At 46.5% G+C, this 17,676-nt stretch overlaps 1 protein-coding gene across 1 annotated transcript; it reads left to right on the top strand.

The window, feature by feature from the left end:
• The first annotated feature begins 12,907 nt into the window (after positions 1–12,907).
• On the top strand, positions 12,908–16,300 carry RIPPLY1 (ripply transcriptional repressor 1). The gene is made up of 4 exons (XM_045471282.1): positions 12,908–13,240; positions 14,145–14,220; positions 14,828–14,892; positions 15,444–16,300. Exons 1-4 carry the CDS (start codon positions 13,095–13,097, stop codon positions 15,712–15,714), a joined length of 558 nt encoding a protein of 185 aa, XP_045327238.1. The 5' UTR covers positions 12,908–13,094; the 3' UTR covers positions 15,715–16,300.
• Positions 16,301–17,676: the final 1,376 nt, after the last annotated feature.

Below are 17,676 nucleotides of genomic sequence, written 5' to 3'. Positions count from 1 at the left end.
TCAACCAGTGGGTGGATAAAAAGTGTGGCACAACTGTACAATGGTTTACTACTGAGCAATAAAAAGGAATGTACTATTGATATAGGCAACTGCATAGATGAAGCTCAAATGTATTGTGCTGACTGAAAGAAGCCAGATTCAAAAGGCTGTTTATGGAATAATTCCACTTATATGACTTTTTTAAATTGTTCATTTATTCATTTTGAGAGAGCGAGAAAGAATGGGGCAGGGGCAGAGAGAGAGAGGGAGAAAGAGAATCCCAAGCAGGCTCTGTGCCAACACGAGCCTCTATCCCACAAAATGCAAAACCAGGACCTGAACTGAAATCAAGAGCCAGATGCTTAACTGATTGAGCCACCCAGGCACCCCTATATGACATTCTTGAAATGACAAAACTATATGACATTTTTGAAATGACAAAACCAAATTAGTGGTTGCCAGAGGTCAGGGGTGGGGGAGGGGGTTGACTACAATGCTGTGTTACAGGGAATCCCTTTGAGTGTTGGAAGCATTACAGAATGGTTGTTGTATAACTTTACCCATTTGTCAAAATTCATGGAACCACACACCCCAAAGCACAAATTTTATGTGTCCTTCCTTCCACATTCTGTCACACAGATTATTAAAATGCATGTATATTTAAAAAGAAATAAATAAAATGTATTAGTTTAAAAAAGAAATAAATAAAAGGTATTAGTTTAAAAAATTCTTGAAAACTCCAAGGGCTTTCCTTTTTATGGGTTATATCTATCAGTAGTTAACACATTAGAAATTACAACTGATCAATTTTAAAACTATTTACTGTAGTATAGCTGACCTAAAATGTTACATTAGTTTCAGGTGAACAACACAGTGATTCAACTTCTTTATACATGACACTGTGCTCACCAGAAGCGGGGAGTTGCCATCTGTCACCATACAATGCTATTACAACACCACTAACTAAATGCCCTATGCTGTACCTTTCATTCTCATGACTTATTCCGTAACTGGAAGCCTGTACCTTCTGCTCTCCTTCACCCATTTTGCCCAACACCCACCCCCTTCCATCTGGCAACCATCAGTTTGTTCTCCGCATTTATAGGTCTTTTTCTGCTTTTTTGTTTGATTTGGCTTTTTTTAAATATGAAATTTATTGGCAAATTGGTTTCCATACAACACCCAGTGATCATGCCAACAGGTCCCCTCCTCAATGCCCATCACCCACTTTCCCCTCTCTCCCACCCCCCATCAATCCTCAGTTTATTCTCAGTTTTTAAGAGTCTCTTATGGTTTGCCTCCTTCCCTCTCTGTAACTTTTTTTCCCTTCCCCTCCCCCATGGTCTTCTGTTAAGTTTCTCAGGATCCACATAAGAGTGAAAACATATGGTATCTGTCTTTCTCTGTATGACTTATTTCACTTAGTATAACATTCTCCAGTTCCATTCACGTTGCTACAAAAGGCCAGATTTCATTCTTTCTCATTGCCAAGTAGTATTCCATTGTATATATAAACCACAACTTCTTTATCCATTCATCAGTTGATGGACATTTAGGCTCTTTCCATAATTTGGCTATTGTTGAAAATGCTGCTATAAACATTGGAGTACAAGTGCCACTATGCATCAGCACTCCTGTATCCCTTGGGTAAATTCCTAGCAGTGCTATTGCTGGGTCATAGGGTAGATCTATTTTTATTTTTTTCCGGAACCTCCACACTGTTTTCCAGAGTGGCTGCACAAGTTTGCATTCCCACCAACAGTGCAAGAGGGTTCCCGTTTCTACACATCGTCTCCAGCATCCATAGTCTCCTGACTTGTTCATTTTAGCCACTCTGTGAGGTGATATCTGAGTGTGGTTTGATTTGTATTTCCCTGATAAGGAATGATGTTGAGCATTTTTTCATGTGCCTGTTGGCCATCTGGATATCTTCTTTAAAAAAAGATTTTATTTTTAAGTAATCTCTACATTCAACGTGGGGCTTGAACTTATAACCCTGAGGTCAAGAGTTGTATGCTCTACCGACAGCCAGCCAGGTGCCCCTTTGTTTCTTTTCTTTTCTTTTCTTTTGTTAGATTTCACATGTAAGTGAAATCATATGATATTGGTCTTTCTTTGTCTGACTTATTTCATTTGGCATAATAACCTTCTGTCACAAATGGCAAGGTTTCATCCTTTTTAGTGGCTAATATTCCATTGCACATGTATACAACACATCTTCTTTATCCGTTTATCTCTGGATGGACATTTAGGTTGCTTCCATATCTTGGCTACTGTAAATAATACTGCAACAAACATAAGTGTGCATGTATCTTTTTTGAATTCATGCTTTTGTTTTCTTTGTGTTGAACTATTTTTAATTTTTCAATTTTTTAAAAGATTTTATTTTTAAGTAATCTCTACACCTGATGTGGGGCTCGAAGTTACAACCCCAGGATCACGAGTCACATGCTCTACCAACTGAGCCAGCCAGGAACCCCAAAACTATTTCTTTTAAAATTTAAAACAATAAACCCATCGCACGTTAAAATAAGTGACACATATTTACAAAAAATAAGTATTTTCCAAACTAAGCAAACTAACAAGAAAAGTAGCACTGTATTACATTTTTTACAAATCTGTTTCTTTTCTGACTCAATAAACAGGCAGCCAGATTCTCATATCTGCACTTGCATTCAATCTGTTGCAATGCATTGTTTTGGTTAAGGTAGATGAAGCAAATCCAACCTCACAAAAAATATGTATGTAGAGAGGGATGTTAATAGATTTTTGACATAATTCTAAGAATGACTCCCAAATGGCACTCACCTGTGTATAAATTTCCTCCTTTTTGAGAGTGGGTGTTTACAATGTTATTACTCCCATGATTATATTAGTTATTTGGCAAAGAGAAATTATCCAGGTGGGCCTAATATAATCATATGAGTCCTTTCATTTAATTTTTTTTTTCAACGTTTATTTATTTTTGGGACAGAGAGAGACAGAGCATGAACGGGGGAGGGGCAGAGAGAGAGGGAGACACAGAATCGGAAACAGGCTCCAGGCTCTGAGCCATCAGCCCAGAGCCTGACGTGGGGCTCGAACTCACGGGCCGCGAGATCGTGACCTGGCTGAAGTCGGACGCTTAACCGACTGCGCCACCCAGGCGCCCCCATATGAGTCCTTTCAAAGCAGAGTGCTTTCTCTGGCTAGTGGCAGAAAAGGAAGTCAGAGACATTCAGTAGTGGGAGAAGTGCCTGCCACTGCTGGTTCAAAACTGGAGGGGGCTACATGAGAAGGAATGTGGGTAGCCTCTAGGAGAAGAGGGTGGCCTTTGGATGATAGCCAGCAAGGCAATGGGGACCTCAGACTTACATCCTGAAAGAACTGGATTTTTCTAACATTCTGAGTTTGGAAACAGACTTTCTTTCCCCAGAGCCTCCAGATAAGGGCCCAGCACAGTCAACAAGACAACTTGACTTCGGTCTTGTGAGACCCTAAGTGGAGAAGTTGGGTGAACCCACCTTGACTTCTGAGCTACAGAACTGTGAAATAATAAGTAGGTGCTGTATTAAGTTTGTGGTAATTTGTTATGGCAGCAACAGGAAACTAATACCTTGTGGTTCTTCTTTGATACCACACCTAAACTTCACGAGTGGTAGCTTCTTCATGTTTATTTGCGATGTTGAATCTGAAATCATATCAGAAAAACTTTTTTACTTTGCTACATTACAATTCATTGGTCTGACTTGCACTTTGAATGGGTCTATTATCCATGCATGGTTTTGTAACATTATGCATTAGTCATTTGGAAACTATTGGCCTACCCAGTTATACAGATCTTCCAATTATTGACTCATTTTATGATTGTACAATAGTAAAAACTACATTCATCAATATCACTACTAATCTTATCAGAAATGTCTTTAGGGTATTGAGAAACTCTCAAGCTCATGGTGGCAGATCAAGTTTTCCAAAATTCTGCTTTTCACTTGAAAGCTTAAACGTTATCATGGACAACAAAATACTAGAAGTTGTTTTCCTTAAGATGACAGAATCCCTATTCATTTTCAACATAACACTGGCCCAAGTCTGAATAGTTGGTCAACCATTCTTTTAAGTAAAAAAAAAAAAATTGATAATAATAAAGAATGTTCTATGAAAAACTGGCTAGTTTAGCTTGCAATTCAATTGAGCAAGTGCTTTTCCTCATGACACTCATCATATTTCAGTAGAAATGTTTTACGCATCCTTTCTATTTTGTCACACAATTTGAAAAGACATGTACTCAAAGGGTTGAAATTGAAGAAAAATTAATCTTTCCTGTTTCATCAAGATAGTCTTAACTGAAACTGACATTTCTTCCACCAGGACACACTGATGATGAAGAATAACATGAATATTAGTTTGGTGCTACCGCCTTGGCCGATGCTAAGGTGCCAACATTTTTACCCACTATTGCTTTTGCTCCATCAGGGTGAATGTCAATGCAGTGAAATGGCAAATAACATCTTAGTATTGTCATGGAAGTGGTTTTGACTGAACCCCTTGAATGAACATTAGGGGCCCCCCAGTGGCTTTGGATCACACTTTTAGGGCTGCTGGTTTAGGCCAAAGCTGGAAGGTGAAGTAAGAGGGAGGGTGGAGATGAAACTTTAGTCAGGCTTAGAAAGGTCCTGTCAACAGAGGAGGCAGCTGGGAATAAAAAGGAGGAAAGCATTTCTGGATTTCTTCCCCCAAGGACCTCTGCTGTTCCGCCTTCTACTCCTGACCTGCCTTGCTCCTGAGCTGTCCCAGCCAAGGCAAAAGGTACCTCTAAACAGCCCCCAGCCCCATCCTGGGATTTTGGATGCTTTGTCTTGCAAGGCCAAAATACAGAGAATCCCACCCTGGCCCCTACACTTGTCATGGCTATTTGCTACCCAAACTTAGAGCCTCAAGGCTCTGCTAGACTGAATCTATTAGTCTTATGTGGACTTCCCTACCATCAAATGACATTCCATTCCTATGGAATGAGCACCTGCTGTGTACCCAGTCCTCTGCCAGGTGCTGATGGGAGGGAGGAGGGACGACAAAGCCCCTTCCCTCATCATGTTGATAGGGAGGTTCCCGTCATATCTGAAAAGGGAGCTCACATGAAATGCCTGTGGATATTGGCATGTCTCGGAGTCTTCCTGGAGTAAGTGTGCGTTCAAAGTGGACCTGGAAGGGAGAGGTAGAATTTGAGTCGTGGAGGAGAGAGGAGACATTCTAGACCCAGGCAGGAAGCTGCAGACGATCATGTGCAGGGCCAGTGTAGCAGCAAGGCCTGCTGGAAGCCAGAGGGAATGCTGGGTGGAGTTGAAGGTGTGGCTGAAAATATAGGGAAAATCGTGACCGCCTGCCATATGCTGCCAGTGACGGGTTGCCGGTGCAGGTGTGTGAGCAGGATGGAAGCTGTGTTTTAGGAAGCCAATATGGCCATGTATGCAGAAAACACCTGAAAGTATGCAGAACAAAAAGAGCTAATACCAATTTACCTGCAGTATTTCATTTCATCAACTCTAGCCCTGTGATATGGGCACTACTCTTTCCATCCCCAGGAAACACTACTTTTTCCATCCCCAGGAAATTGAGGCTCAGAGAGATTGGTTAATTTACCTAAGGTTACCTGGATAGTAAACTACTGAGGAGGGATTCCAACTCAAGCATGCTTCCAAAGCCTAAGCTCTGAACAGCCATGGTGATGGAGGGGGAAATAGAACTGATTATAATGACAGGCAACATATGTTGAAGCTAAATATGTGTCAGACTGAACAACCTATACATTCTTTTTTAAAATGTTTATTCATTTTTGAGAGAGAGTGCAAGCAGGGGAGGTGCAGGAGGGAGGCCTGGACAGAGGATCCAAAGTGGGTTCTGAGCTGACAGCAGAGCAAACTTAGGAACGTGAGAACATGACCTGAGTTGAAGTCAGAAGCCTAACAACTGAGCCACCCAGGCATCCCTGAACAACCTTTATACTCTTTAATTTAATCTTCACTACCACCCTGCGGGTAGGAGACCCTTATTATCTCATTTTACCTATGGGGAAACTGGGAAATGAGAGGTTAAGTCATTTGCCCCAGGCCATACAGCTAAGTGCTGGAGCTGGGACTCACCCAAATGTATCTGACTCTAGAGCCCAAGCTTTTCCACTTTAAGATCCACTGCAGAAATACAGACACTAGATGATAGAGACCTGAGCTGGAGTGGTAGCCAGGCCCCTCTGCAGCAATGGCTGGTGAGGGCTGAGCAAAGAGCTGTCATGAAGGAAGAATTGACAGCACTTCCAGCTGCACCCATTTTGTAGTTGGGAGGTGGGGCCATTGATGGCTGAGGCCCAGCCCCAGAACACTGGTAATGGTAGAGAGTTGCTCAGGTTGTGACACCAGTCACCCACTTCCACTGGCCTCTTCTGCCATCAGCCTAACTCCCCAGCAGCTCTGGGGCCCCTAAGTGAGGCACCTGGGGCAACTGCCAAAGGGACCAAACCCTCCACACAACTGTATTCTAGAATCTCATAGAGGGTTGAAACCAAACACATCTGCATCCCAATCTCAGATCTGTCACTCACTAGCTATTTGGTAAGTCATTTCATCCCTCTGTGCCTGTTTCCTGCCCATTTTTAAATGGGAGCAGTAATAGGGCCACCTGGGTGGCTCCATCAGTTAAGCATCCAACTTCACCTCAGGTCATGATCTCATGGTTCATGGTATCGAGCCCCGCGTCAGGCTCGACACTGACAGTGAGGAGCCTGCTTGGGATTCTCTCTCTCTTTGCCTCTCCCCCACTCACGAGTGCACTCTCTCTCAAAATAAATAAAAAAATAATTTCAAAAATCTTAAAAAAATAAATGGAAGCAATATTAGTGCCTACCTCATAGGATCTCCATAAGGAGTAAATCATAGAAGAAAGAAAGTGCTTAGCACAGTGCCCCAACACATGGTAAGCACTCAATACATGTTACCATTTTTGTTTTGGCAGTGGCTATTCTTATTTGCTTGTCAGGACCCACCACCCAGGAAGATAACTGCCACTAGTTACCAGTATCTGTTGTTACTTAGGCAGGATCAGCAGGACTCTGGGACCAAAAGGGAAAGAGAGAATGCACTCCTAAGGATTCGGAGACTTCCAGAAGCCTAGGGCCAAGCTGGGAAAGAGGCTGTCCTAAAGGAGAGAGTTTGGCCAGGTTGGCCAAAGGAGCCAGGGATGGGGCTGGATGGATCGAATGGCGGAGGGAAGGAGCCTGGCTGGGAGGGACTTTCCAGGGCACCTTCCCTCCCACCCCTCCTGCTTCCTCGGAGCTCTGTTTTTCTAGGCCCCTATGGTCCAAATGAGGAGCAAATGGGGAGCTGCGAGGGGGCTTTGCCAAAAGAACCCTGCACCACATGGGCCACGGCCTGGCTCCAATGGCGGGCCAAGAGGCAGAGGGAGCAGGCAGAGGGCTGACCCAGCAAGAAACTGTTCTCCAGAGGGGACCCCCTGTCCTAGGGACCCAAGGGGCTGGGTCTAGGACTTGGCACATTTGGGACATTTGGACTTGAGGGCAGAGGTCCCAGGGACCATTCGCTATTTTTGCTTTGGGGATAGGCTGGGGTGGGGGAGAGAACCTTCCTCTTTTCTCCTCTCTCAGAGCAGACCTTGCCTCATTTCTTGCCTCCACCTGGCCCCCATGCTGGCCTTTCAGGCTTCCTGCCCCTAACACCAGGGTCCCTGGCTCCAGAGGAAGAGGCTGGAGGGAAAGAGTAAGGTCTTCTTTCCCAGGTGAGAGCAGAACCTGTTCCAGGTCTTTCCACCTGCCCTTCCAGGCCCTCTTCCGTCAGTTTCCTGACAGCCTAGGCTCTCACTGTTCCCCAGTGGCAGTGTAGTGCAGTGGCCAAGAGCACAGAGACTACCTGAGTTCAAATCCCAGCCTTGTCACTTTTGGCTCTGTGACCTTGGGCAAGTATCTTAATCTCATCTATAAAATGAGGCTTGTAAGAGTGTCTTCCTCATAGGGTTGTTTGTGGGACAAATTAATCCATGCAAAATGCTTAGAACAGTGCCTGGTACATAAATGTTTAACAAATGTTCTCTCATCTTACTATCCGCTTCTGTGCCAGCTTTCCCTGCCAGGATTACATTTCCCCCTCTCTCTGCCGACTTAAGCCTAGCCCAGCTCAATCCTGCCCCCTCCTTTGTGAGATCTCCCCGGCATTACCCATTCTCCTGACCTCTGTTACTCCCCAGTGAGACTAGACCCATTATGAGAGCAAGGACTGTGATATGAACAGCACTAAATGAATCACAGAATAACTGTTGTCCCCTCAGTGCCAGTTTTGTGACTATGACCCACAGCAAGAAATACATTTTGCAGCATGGCATAGTACTTGCGTTTGTGTATCTTTAAATCTTGATCTCCATCTACATATGGCTAAAGCAAAAAGTTTTACAGAACAATATACATCCTTATTACATGTGATCCACTCTTCTACTTGCTGTTCATTCATTTGGTTAAATGCTGTTTGCAACCCACTACACTGATTTTAAGTCCTGACATTGGTTGTGACCCACAGTGTTCTCCATGATAAACTCTACACAGGGTCAGATTAAGACCTTCAGAGGCCCTGAACTCTGAAAAGCTTAGGAGGGAAGGACTATGGCGTGTTTAGAGAGAGGAGGTCAAGTCAAGGGGAGCCACAGTGGAGGGTGCATGGAAGGCACTGGGGGCAGAAGCCTGGAGAAGCAGGCTGGGCTTAGGAAGCAAAGGTCTTCAACTGCCACACAAAGAATTCTGGACATTTCCTTTAGGTAGCTGGGAATAACTGGAAGTTTGCCAGGGCAAGAGGAGTATACTCAGGTCTGTGGTTTAGAAAGATCACTGGGGTGGCTGTGGGGAGGATGGATTGGAAGGGCCAAGTCAAGGACAGGGGAACTAACTTGGAAGCTGTTCCAGGCATCCAGGTGAGAAAGCACAGATGAGGCCATAATCAAAGAAACAATGAAGAGCATGGGGAGCACAAGGGGGGCAGATGTGAGAAAATGGCTGAGGTTTTAGCTTCAATTACCTGGGCAATATGATGCTGGTTACTGAGGTAGGTACAGAGGAGGTTTTGGGGGGAGAAAATATCATTCTCAAGTTTTGATTCATTCAACAAACAATGGGACTGACATAGAGAAACTAACATTTTATTTTGCCAAGTTGGAACATTAAAGAAAAAGCTAATATCCACCATTGTTATAATTTCAAAAAAAAATATTTTGCTCCCTCCAAGAATAGGAAAGGCCTAATGTCAGAATAAAGTCTTTTATAACTGAATACATTTAGATTATTGAAAAACTCTACTTTGAATGTTTTTCCCATTTTGCTGTGACCCATTGGAAATATCACTGTGTATCACCCTAATTTGGGGACGGTAACTGACAACCACAGATCTGGGAATGGGCAGAGGAAAGGAGGTCAGCAACTGAGATCAAGAAGAGTGGTTCCAGAAGTAGGCGGAAAACAAGACAGTAATCATGGAGGCCAACAGAAGAAGGAGGGTTGAAGAAATGAGGACTTGGCCAACAATGTCTTTTGCCACCCAATGTTCAAAAAGATCACTGGATTTGACAATTAGGAGGTTATTTGGTGACCTTTAGTAGTGCCCATTCACTAGGAAGATGGGGTGAGGGCCCAATTGCAGTAGGTTGAGGTACATATGAGAAGTAGGGGAAATTGGCAGTCTACAGGCTCTCCTTTCAACACATTTGACAGTGATGGAAATAGAGGAAAGAAGGAGGGAGGGAGGCAGGAGAGAAAAAGAGAGAGAGAGAGAACATGTTAAAGAAACAAGGGAACATGTCTGGGGAGGGAGGGGCCTTATTTTGGGGGGATAAAAAAGACCTCCATTTTGTAATCAGAAGGGAACGAGCTGGTATAAAGAAGCTGAATTTTCCTGAAGAGAAGGGCACAACGTCTAGAGGAAGGGCCCAAAGAAGGAAGGTGGATGAGGTCAAGGCCCAGGTAAAGGGATTAGCCTTTAACGAGAGGGGCACCTTGCCCCCTGAGAAGGGAGGGCTGGAGGGGAAGGAAGTTGGAAAGGCAGGCCAATTTTGGGGGGGTTGGGCAGGGCACTGAGTTAATTCATGCTTGAAGGCTTCTGTTTTCTCAGGGAAGTAGGAGGAGAGGGGTGGGGCAGGAACATGGTTGGGAGTTGAAGGAAGTTTGGAATGTAGCCCAGGGAAATGTGGAGGCTGGAGCTGGGGCTTGACAGAGGACCATGCTGGAGGGTGGCTGAGCGGTACCAGGGCCCAGCTGAGGTTAGTTGAGTCCGTCTTCCCCTGTGCAGCCTTTGTCTCCCTCCCTAAGCTGTAAGCACTTTGAGGCAGTATCCTCAGCACTTTCCTCTTTCTAGACCATTCCTTTGCCAGGCAATGCCCAGTGCCATGTAGCCCAGATGAAGCACCCAGCCCTCTCAGCAGAGCCTGGCAAAGCACTGACAAAACCCAAAAATGTTAGGGGAAACAGTGGTAGGATCATAATCACCCTGACAAGAAGTTATTCATTTTGGTCGTTCCCACCCCTTTCCTTGCCACCCTGCTGGCCATCTCACTCCTGTTCTGTGCTGACTGCAGAGGGAAACAGCCAGGCTCCCACTTTTGCCCAGCAACACTTGCAGGTCTTAAATCTTTCAGGCTGGGGAGAGCCCAACAAGGGGGCGAGTGGCTTCATCTCCCATGAGCTGAATGGGGTAGGTGGTGGCCATTCTTAGGAGGTAGCAGGACAACCATTGTGTGTGGAGAACAAAAGGCCACACAGACACACCTAAAGGCTAATGGGACTCCAGGAGAGCATTCTGGGAGTTGGTATGAGGGGAACCCTGAGGCCTGCTCACAGGAGTGAAGGGGCTAGACAGCCAGTGGTGAAGGACCGTGAGGGAATAAACACAGGTTCAAGGTCAGAGGTAGCATGATAGGTGGCATGGCTGAGAAATGTCTACCTCTTCTCCCTTGACCTCTTCCCTCCTATTTTCACAGACCATGGCCACCTAGAGGTCAAAAAGATTTCAGGGAGTGACAACAGGTCTGCTTCTTTCTCCTTCACATGCCATGTCCTTCCAGCCTTTTCTTCCACCTGGCTCCTCCTCTTAGCTTCACCCCTCAGTTGAGCCAGCGAAGCAATCCAAGCAAACTTTCATCTTCCAGAGGCACATTTAGCTAGAACTGTGACAGACTGATAGAAACTTGGGCTCCCAGCAGCCCTCCTTTTCCCCTCTCCAGGATCCAGGATCCAGCTTGCACTTACACAATTCGGGGACACAGAGCTTATAATAAACCTCTGTTTATTGAGGCCTGGGACAGTGCCAGGCCCTTGGGTTAGGTGGTGGCTGCGCTATTAGAATGTTTTTCCTTTGATGGAGCCAAAATGTGTCTGCCTGTAGCTTCAACCATGAGCTTCAGCCTTGCCCTCTGAAGTCACACAGAACAAGTGTTATTTGCCCAAGTGTGTTCTCTCCTGCAGAGAAGCACTACTTTCTTTCTTTTTTATTCTCATGTGTCTTGATTTTTTACTACCCAAAGAGCATCAGACCCTGTGGAACTTTTTAGGAAGTTCAGGAAAGCATAAAGAAAGAAGTAAAAATCCCCCATAGTCTTACTCGCAGAAGCAACCCCAGTAACCTTCTCTCAGCTTTCTAAAGTGAGGCATTTGTTTCTAATTTTCCTTTGCTACAAAGCACAGAGTGGCCCTGGGGTTTGAAATGGGGTGGGGGTAGGAGGCAGGGGAGCAGAGAAAAGAGGGGCCTTTGAATAAAACTATTCATACTATTTTGGTATCTGATTTCTCTCCCCCCAACTTTCTGTGTTGATAATTATACTTCTAGAACATGATTGTGAGTGCCTGCTTAGTATTCGGTTGCAAAGACTTACCCTAATTAATCTAACTGGTTTCCTGTTATGGGGCATAGAGTTGTTTCAAAGTTTTTGGATGATTATAAACCTGACTGTGACGAATATCCAAGAGGCTGAATCCATGCCGGTGCTGGACACTGAGCTCTGGAGGAATATTTTCGGGATCTCTACAGCACAAGGAGCCCGCCAGTAGTTGTAACTGGAAGCTTTCTGGCAAAGGCCCAGAAGACTGGCTAAGGCCAGTAACTGCCAAGCTTGCCTCTGGATCAGTACCCATCTACCCAGGCCCTGTCACAGAGTGTTCAGGCTGGCAGGGCCCTTTGAGGCCACTGGACCCACACCCTGCACCTTCCTCTCACACGTGAGGGAACTGAGGCCCCTAGGCCAGGGATGGTTCTTCAGCAGCTTAATGGCCAGGCAGAACCCTGCCTCCCAGCCCCCCTCCCACTAGCATGCTGGCTCCTGGTGCTGAGTTTTGAAATTTGGAATCTGACGTGGAAGCCCTGAAATGCTGCCCACACACCTTTACCGGACCACTTACTGCTGAGGCTGGAGAGGAGACTCAGGCACTTTTGCAAATGAACTGACCCATAAAGCAAAAGGCATGGAAGGAAGATTTGAGGCTCACTCCACAGGCAACTGGACCTGTTCCATCCAGAACCTCCTTTTTTCCTAACCCAGGTGGTATGCTTAATGGCAGGCACCCCATGTCAGGTCCACTTGGCAAATCTCTTTGGGGTTTGAGCCGAAGTGACGTGTGAGTCCCTCACTCTCCTCAGCCAGGTCAGCTGGCCCTTCTTGTTGGGAACCGGCTTTGACAAAGGCCTGTCTATCCAGCCTTCTGTGCCTGACAACTTTCTGTGGTTCGGGGTGCTAATGAGCTTCCCTCCTTTCCCCCCCTCTGGCCTTGCTACTGCCTGGGGAATTTGCACAAATGGTGTGTGATTTGGCCCTTTTGTGTTTTCCTTTCTGACTTGGAGGTAAAGAAAATCCCTCACCCCCCACTGACTCTCTGTTTATTCAACTGGGAGAGCTTTCACACCCAGGGACCCAGCTCCCCCTCCCTGAGCTCCCATTCTAAATCTTCATCCCTCCTCCCAGGTCCCCCAGCCCTGCACTGCCCTGAATAATTTATGAGTCTAAGAAGGCCTTATAAAAGGGTCTCCAAGGAAAGCCCAGAAGAATGCAAGAGGTTCTGAGAAATAGGAGCCCCTACAGCCTGCCTGGCTTCCAATCCCCTAAGGATGGACTCTTCTGTTCCTGCTGCTGCCCCTGTCCCAGCCCTGGCCCTGGTCCTAGCTCCAGCCCTCCCGCAGGCCCCCCAGGCACTCCCTGGCTTATTAAGTCCATCACCACTTGCTTCCAGACAGCATGTAGGTGGCAGTGAAAGGTAAGTGGAACTTGGTCTTTGGCAACCTGAACTCAGGTTTAATGGGGTCATGGGGGAGGAAAAAAATGAAATGTCCAGGATGCCCCTGCTCTCCATGGAGGAGTAAGGCAAAGCCTCACAGCCCTCAGAGACTGCCCCTTCCAGATCTCAGGCTGAAATACCTCAACTGGCTTCCCACCTCACTCATCCCTCTAGGTGGCAAGAAGGGACTTGGGGACAGTGGGCATTGCCAAAGCTGAAAGCCAAGCAGCCAGGGCCTCATGGGCCAAGTTCCTCAGTCCACTGAGGAGCACAGGGGAGACTGCCATGAAGCCTGAGTTTAATCTGACCCAGGCTGAAGAGGGGGTAAAAGAGGACCAGAGTCCCAAGAAGCCTTTGACTAGGGGACTGTCTCCTTCTGACCACACCATAAGATCTCCATTTGCTTTTTTTCCTCTGGAAGTCCAGCAGGGAAGCAGTGGGCCCAGGAATATTTCAGACCCCTTTCCCCAGCCCAAGAAGATGGTAGGACTCTGAACTCTACTTTTTGGAACAGGAGGTGGAGGCAAGATATTTTCCACATTCCTCCAAACATTTAACATTCCAAGAAACATTTAGTGACATGCCTACTGTGTACCAGGCATTGTACTGGGTGTTGGGGATTCAGACATCATCAAACATAAATCTGCCCCTAAGAAGCTCAAAGGTGAGTAAAAATAATTACAAAACGACATGACAAAAGCAATGATCACATTGTTCAAGCAGGGAGGAGGGCCCCTGACCTGGGCTTGGGGTCCTCAGGAAAGGTTTCCTGGAGTAGATGGCATCTGAGCCAAGTTTTCGGGAAGCCTCTTTTGTTATCTCAGGGATTTCCAGGCTCCAATTTCCTTCCTCCACTGATTGAGCTCCTCCTTCTTTGTCCTAGAGGAGCTTGCCTTTGGAGGCCCTGGCTGTCCTCTACAAATGACCCACCAACGGAGGTGAGGAAACTCATAGACTCGGTGAGTTTGAGCCCCCGTTACACATGGTCACATGTATATGCGGCCACGTGTATTCACATTGACCAGATCCCTTTCCAGAGAGCCCTTGACCTTGGTCCAGGGCTGTGGATGTGGGATAGCATCTCCACAGACTTGTGCACATTTGATTCTGGCTCTGGGAGGAAGGCAGACCCAAGGTTTCCATGGCAATTTGAAAGATGAAGAGACAGTGCCCAGAGAGGGGAGGGACTTGGGCAGACCCCACAGATAGTCTGTGGTAGAGCTGGTGCTAGAATCCTGGTCTCCTGGCACCTAACCCTAGTGCTCTTCCCCCAAACCCATCTCCAAATCTTTGCTGCTCAGTAGAACTCTGTCTCCTGGACAGTCTCCAAACAACACAGGTATTAGAACAGGGGCAGAAAAGCAAACAACCCCCAGGATTCTGTGCCCTTGTTTTACAACCAACACCAGGACACAACTCTTGCTGTGGGGCAGGAAAGGGCTGCTCCCAGGGATGTCTAAGGTTTCTTCTAGATTATCTTACCTGTAGGTTTGTGACCTCTGATACAAAGGAGGCAGTTGTCTGGACACGTACTTTGACCCACATGCTAGCTTTTGCTTTGGACAGGCTACTGGTGGGGCAACAGGTGCCAAAGTCACCAAGGCTAACTCCGAGTTCCATCACCCTGTCAGGTAAGCTTCTGGCGCCAAGCTCGGAACTTGATGTAGATCCATTAGCTCTTTAAATCCTCACAACATCCCTGTGAAGCAGGAGTGGGGAGGCAATGCCACTATCTCTTTCATAGACCAGGAAACTGAAGCCCAGAGTGGTTAAGGGAATTGGCCAAGGTTGCCTTCCCTGCAGGCACTGTCAATGACCCCTAAGAATGAGCCCCTATGGACAGCGTCAGTGAAGAAAGCCTTCGTAGGACATGGAGGACACAGGGCTAAGTAATTCTTGGCTAGAAGACCTTCTGAAGTGGGGGGTGGGGGTAGGATCTGTGTCAGAGTTGTCAGGTGCTGGGGCAGGGGCTCCCCACAGCTATAGGCCCACCAGACATTACCTTCCTGCCTGGGGTCAATTTGTAACAATCTAGAAGGTTCTGTTACAATGCTTGCTTTCTTCTTTTCCCTTTCACCTCATTAATGCAAGGAGGGGAAGGAGTATAGGGCTTGGATTCCTTCTTGGCCTGTATATATGAGACCTGTGGAAGTTAGGGACCATATTTCTTCTCTGTCCACAGGTTCTTCTGGCCTAAATCCCACTCTTTTGACTACCTGTACAGTGATGGGGAGATTCTGCTGCAGAACTTCCCTGTCCAGGCCACCATCAATCTACATGAGGACTCAAACAGTGAAGAGGAGGAGGAAGAGGAGGAGGAGGAGGAGGGAGAAAAGGACAAAGAAGAGGAGAAAAAAGAGAAGGCAGATGAAAAGGGGCTGGAAGAGTGTGTGAGGGCACCACACATAGCCACAGCTCATCCTCCTTCCCCACTCTTGATGTGCCCAAACTGAACCGGTCAGAGTCTGATTGGGGTTTAGTATGCTTGGCAAGCCTCTAGAGCATCAGTTTGACAGGAATCTCCGGATATAGCCCTCTGTATTGAAAGTTGGGTTCTTGAGTCAACAGGTCACTCTGGCTATATTCAACTGGCCTATGAACATAGACCTCGGGCACCTCATTGTCTGTGTTGCTGTTGTGTTGAGTGAGAAGGTCCAAGGAGCTCTAGGGGAAGACTTGCTTTCCGAAGTCCCCTGGAAGCAGATCAAGACAATGCATGCCCATGTGGAGAGGAACAGTTACTCTTTGTTGCTGGCGGGGGGAATCTTTGACTCCCCAGCATTCCAGCTGGCCACAGAGTCCTGTCTCCCCACAGAAAGCCTGACATCTGGCTTCACCTCCAGGGATACAACCATCAGATACAAGTAAAGTTGAGGCACCTCTCTGATGGGCCTTGCAGGAAAGGAAAGGGGCATCTAGAAAATCAGCTTGCTTTGAGGGCCTCCCTCCATTTTGCCTGCTATCGATTGGGGTCTGTGTGTTGGTATGAAACTAATCAGGAGAAAAATAAACTAGATGATGTGTGCTCTTTTCCTGGAACTGTGATTTCTTAACTGAACTATGCCCATGTTGTGAAGCCACAGGCAGAGGGTCAGAGAACAGCTCAAGGCCAATTCATTGCCTTACCTGAGGTCAGTTGACAGATTTTACTCCATGGGAATATAGGGCCAGGGACCCAGCATGGGGCCAGGCTCTCTCTGTCAACTTGTGAAATCAGTTAGGCTTGATTAAACTTCAAAGGCAGCTTAGGAAAGTAGCAAAAAGGCCCCCCAAAAAGCAGCTTGAAAGTTGGGAGGATGGCTGAGGGGAAGAGTGAGAGGTACAGCCTCAGTTGAGCTTTGGAGATAAGCATATGCCGGTTTTGGGGGGGGATCAGAGGGTTACTAACCCCCTGTAAACTTTATCTCCTCGATTCCCTTTGTATCTACCACAGCTCAGGTCTTCGTGCCTCTCCTGCCCCAATTACGCCAACTAATGTTCTTGCCTCTGGCAGGTCCCTTTGCAATTTACCCTCCTCACTGGCCACCAGGTCACACCATGTGCCCCTGTGTAAAACCTTACCATGGCTCTTCCTTGACTCCCCAACAGTTGGATTTATCCTTTTTTTTTTTTTATTTTGATCACAGATGCTCTTGAGAATCTAGGGCTTCTCTATTCATATATTCACAAACCAAGTCCTTAATTTGATATTCTAGGCTGTTCAACAGCCTGGTTCTTGCCTGTCTCTTCAGACTCATCTCTTGACAGTTGAAGCCTATGCTATCTGTCCTTGAACATATCATGCTTTCTAACACCGTTTATGACTTTAAGCCACTGTCTGGAATGCCTCAACACTTTTGTATGTCTGTAAGCTCCCATTCATCCAATAGGACTAGCCCAGACACGTTCCTGTGAGGAGCCTCCTTACACCTTCCAGTCCAGGTTGGACGTCCCCATATATTCAGTACCTCCTCTGCCATAGCATCTGCCTCTCTTCCTATGCAGTAAGATGGGGCTGTGTTTGATAACCCCTTTTGACTTTATCACACAGCATGCTGCCTGGCACAAAGGACAAACATACCCAGGAAATGTTGAAGGAAAAACATTCTCAGGTCTTCTTAAAGAACTGCCTCGGTCCCTCCACTTGGTAGCTTCCCATATCTTTGTTTAGCTACAAACAGGGCTAGGGAACATCATCTGACTCCAGAACAAAATGCTGGCCATATCTCCTCCTCCTTCCACTTAAGAAAGGCTGCTTCAGTTCTGAGCCCTAGCTGGGAAGTGCCTGACCTTGGACAGACTTTGAGCAGGCCACCAAACACATATTGGTGCCATCTATTGGTCAAGATTTAACCTATTTCCTTAATGAAGTCCACCAGACAGTTGACCTTTGACCACTGTAGTTCTTTTAGTCCATCCTGTTTCTACTTATAAGT

The sequence above is a fragment of the Leopardus geoffroyi genome, chromosome X (genome assembly GCF_018350155.1).
Source record: "Leopardus geoffroyi isolate Oge1 chromosome X, O.geoffroyi_Oge1_pat1.0, whole genome shotgun sequence".
NCBI classification, from domain to species: domain Eukaryota; kingdom Metazoa; phylum Chordata; class Mammalia; order Carnivora; family Felidae; genus Leopardus; species Leopardus geoffroyi.
Note: the sequence above shows the minus strand (reverse complement) of the source record. Positions and strands in the feature narration are given on the sequence as shown.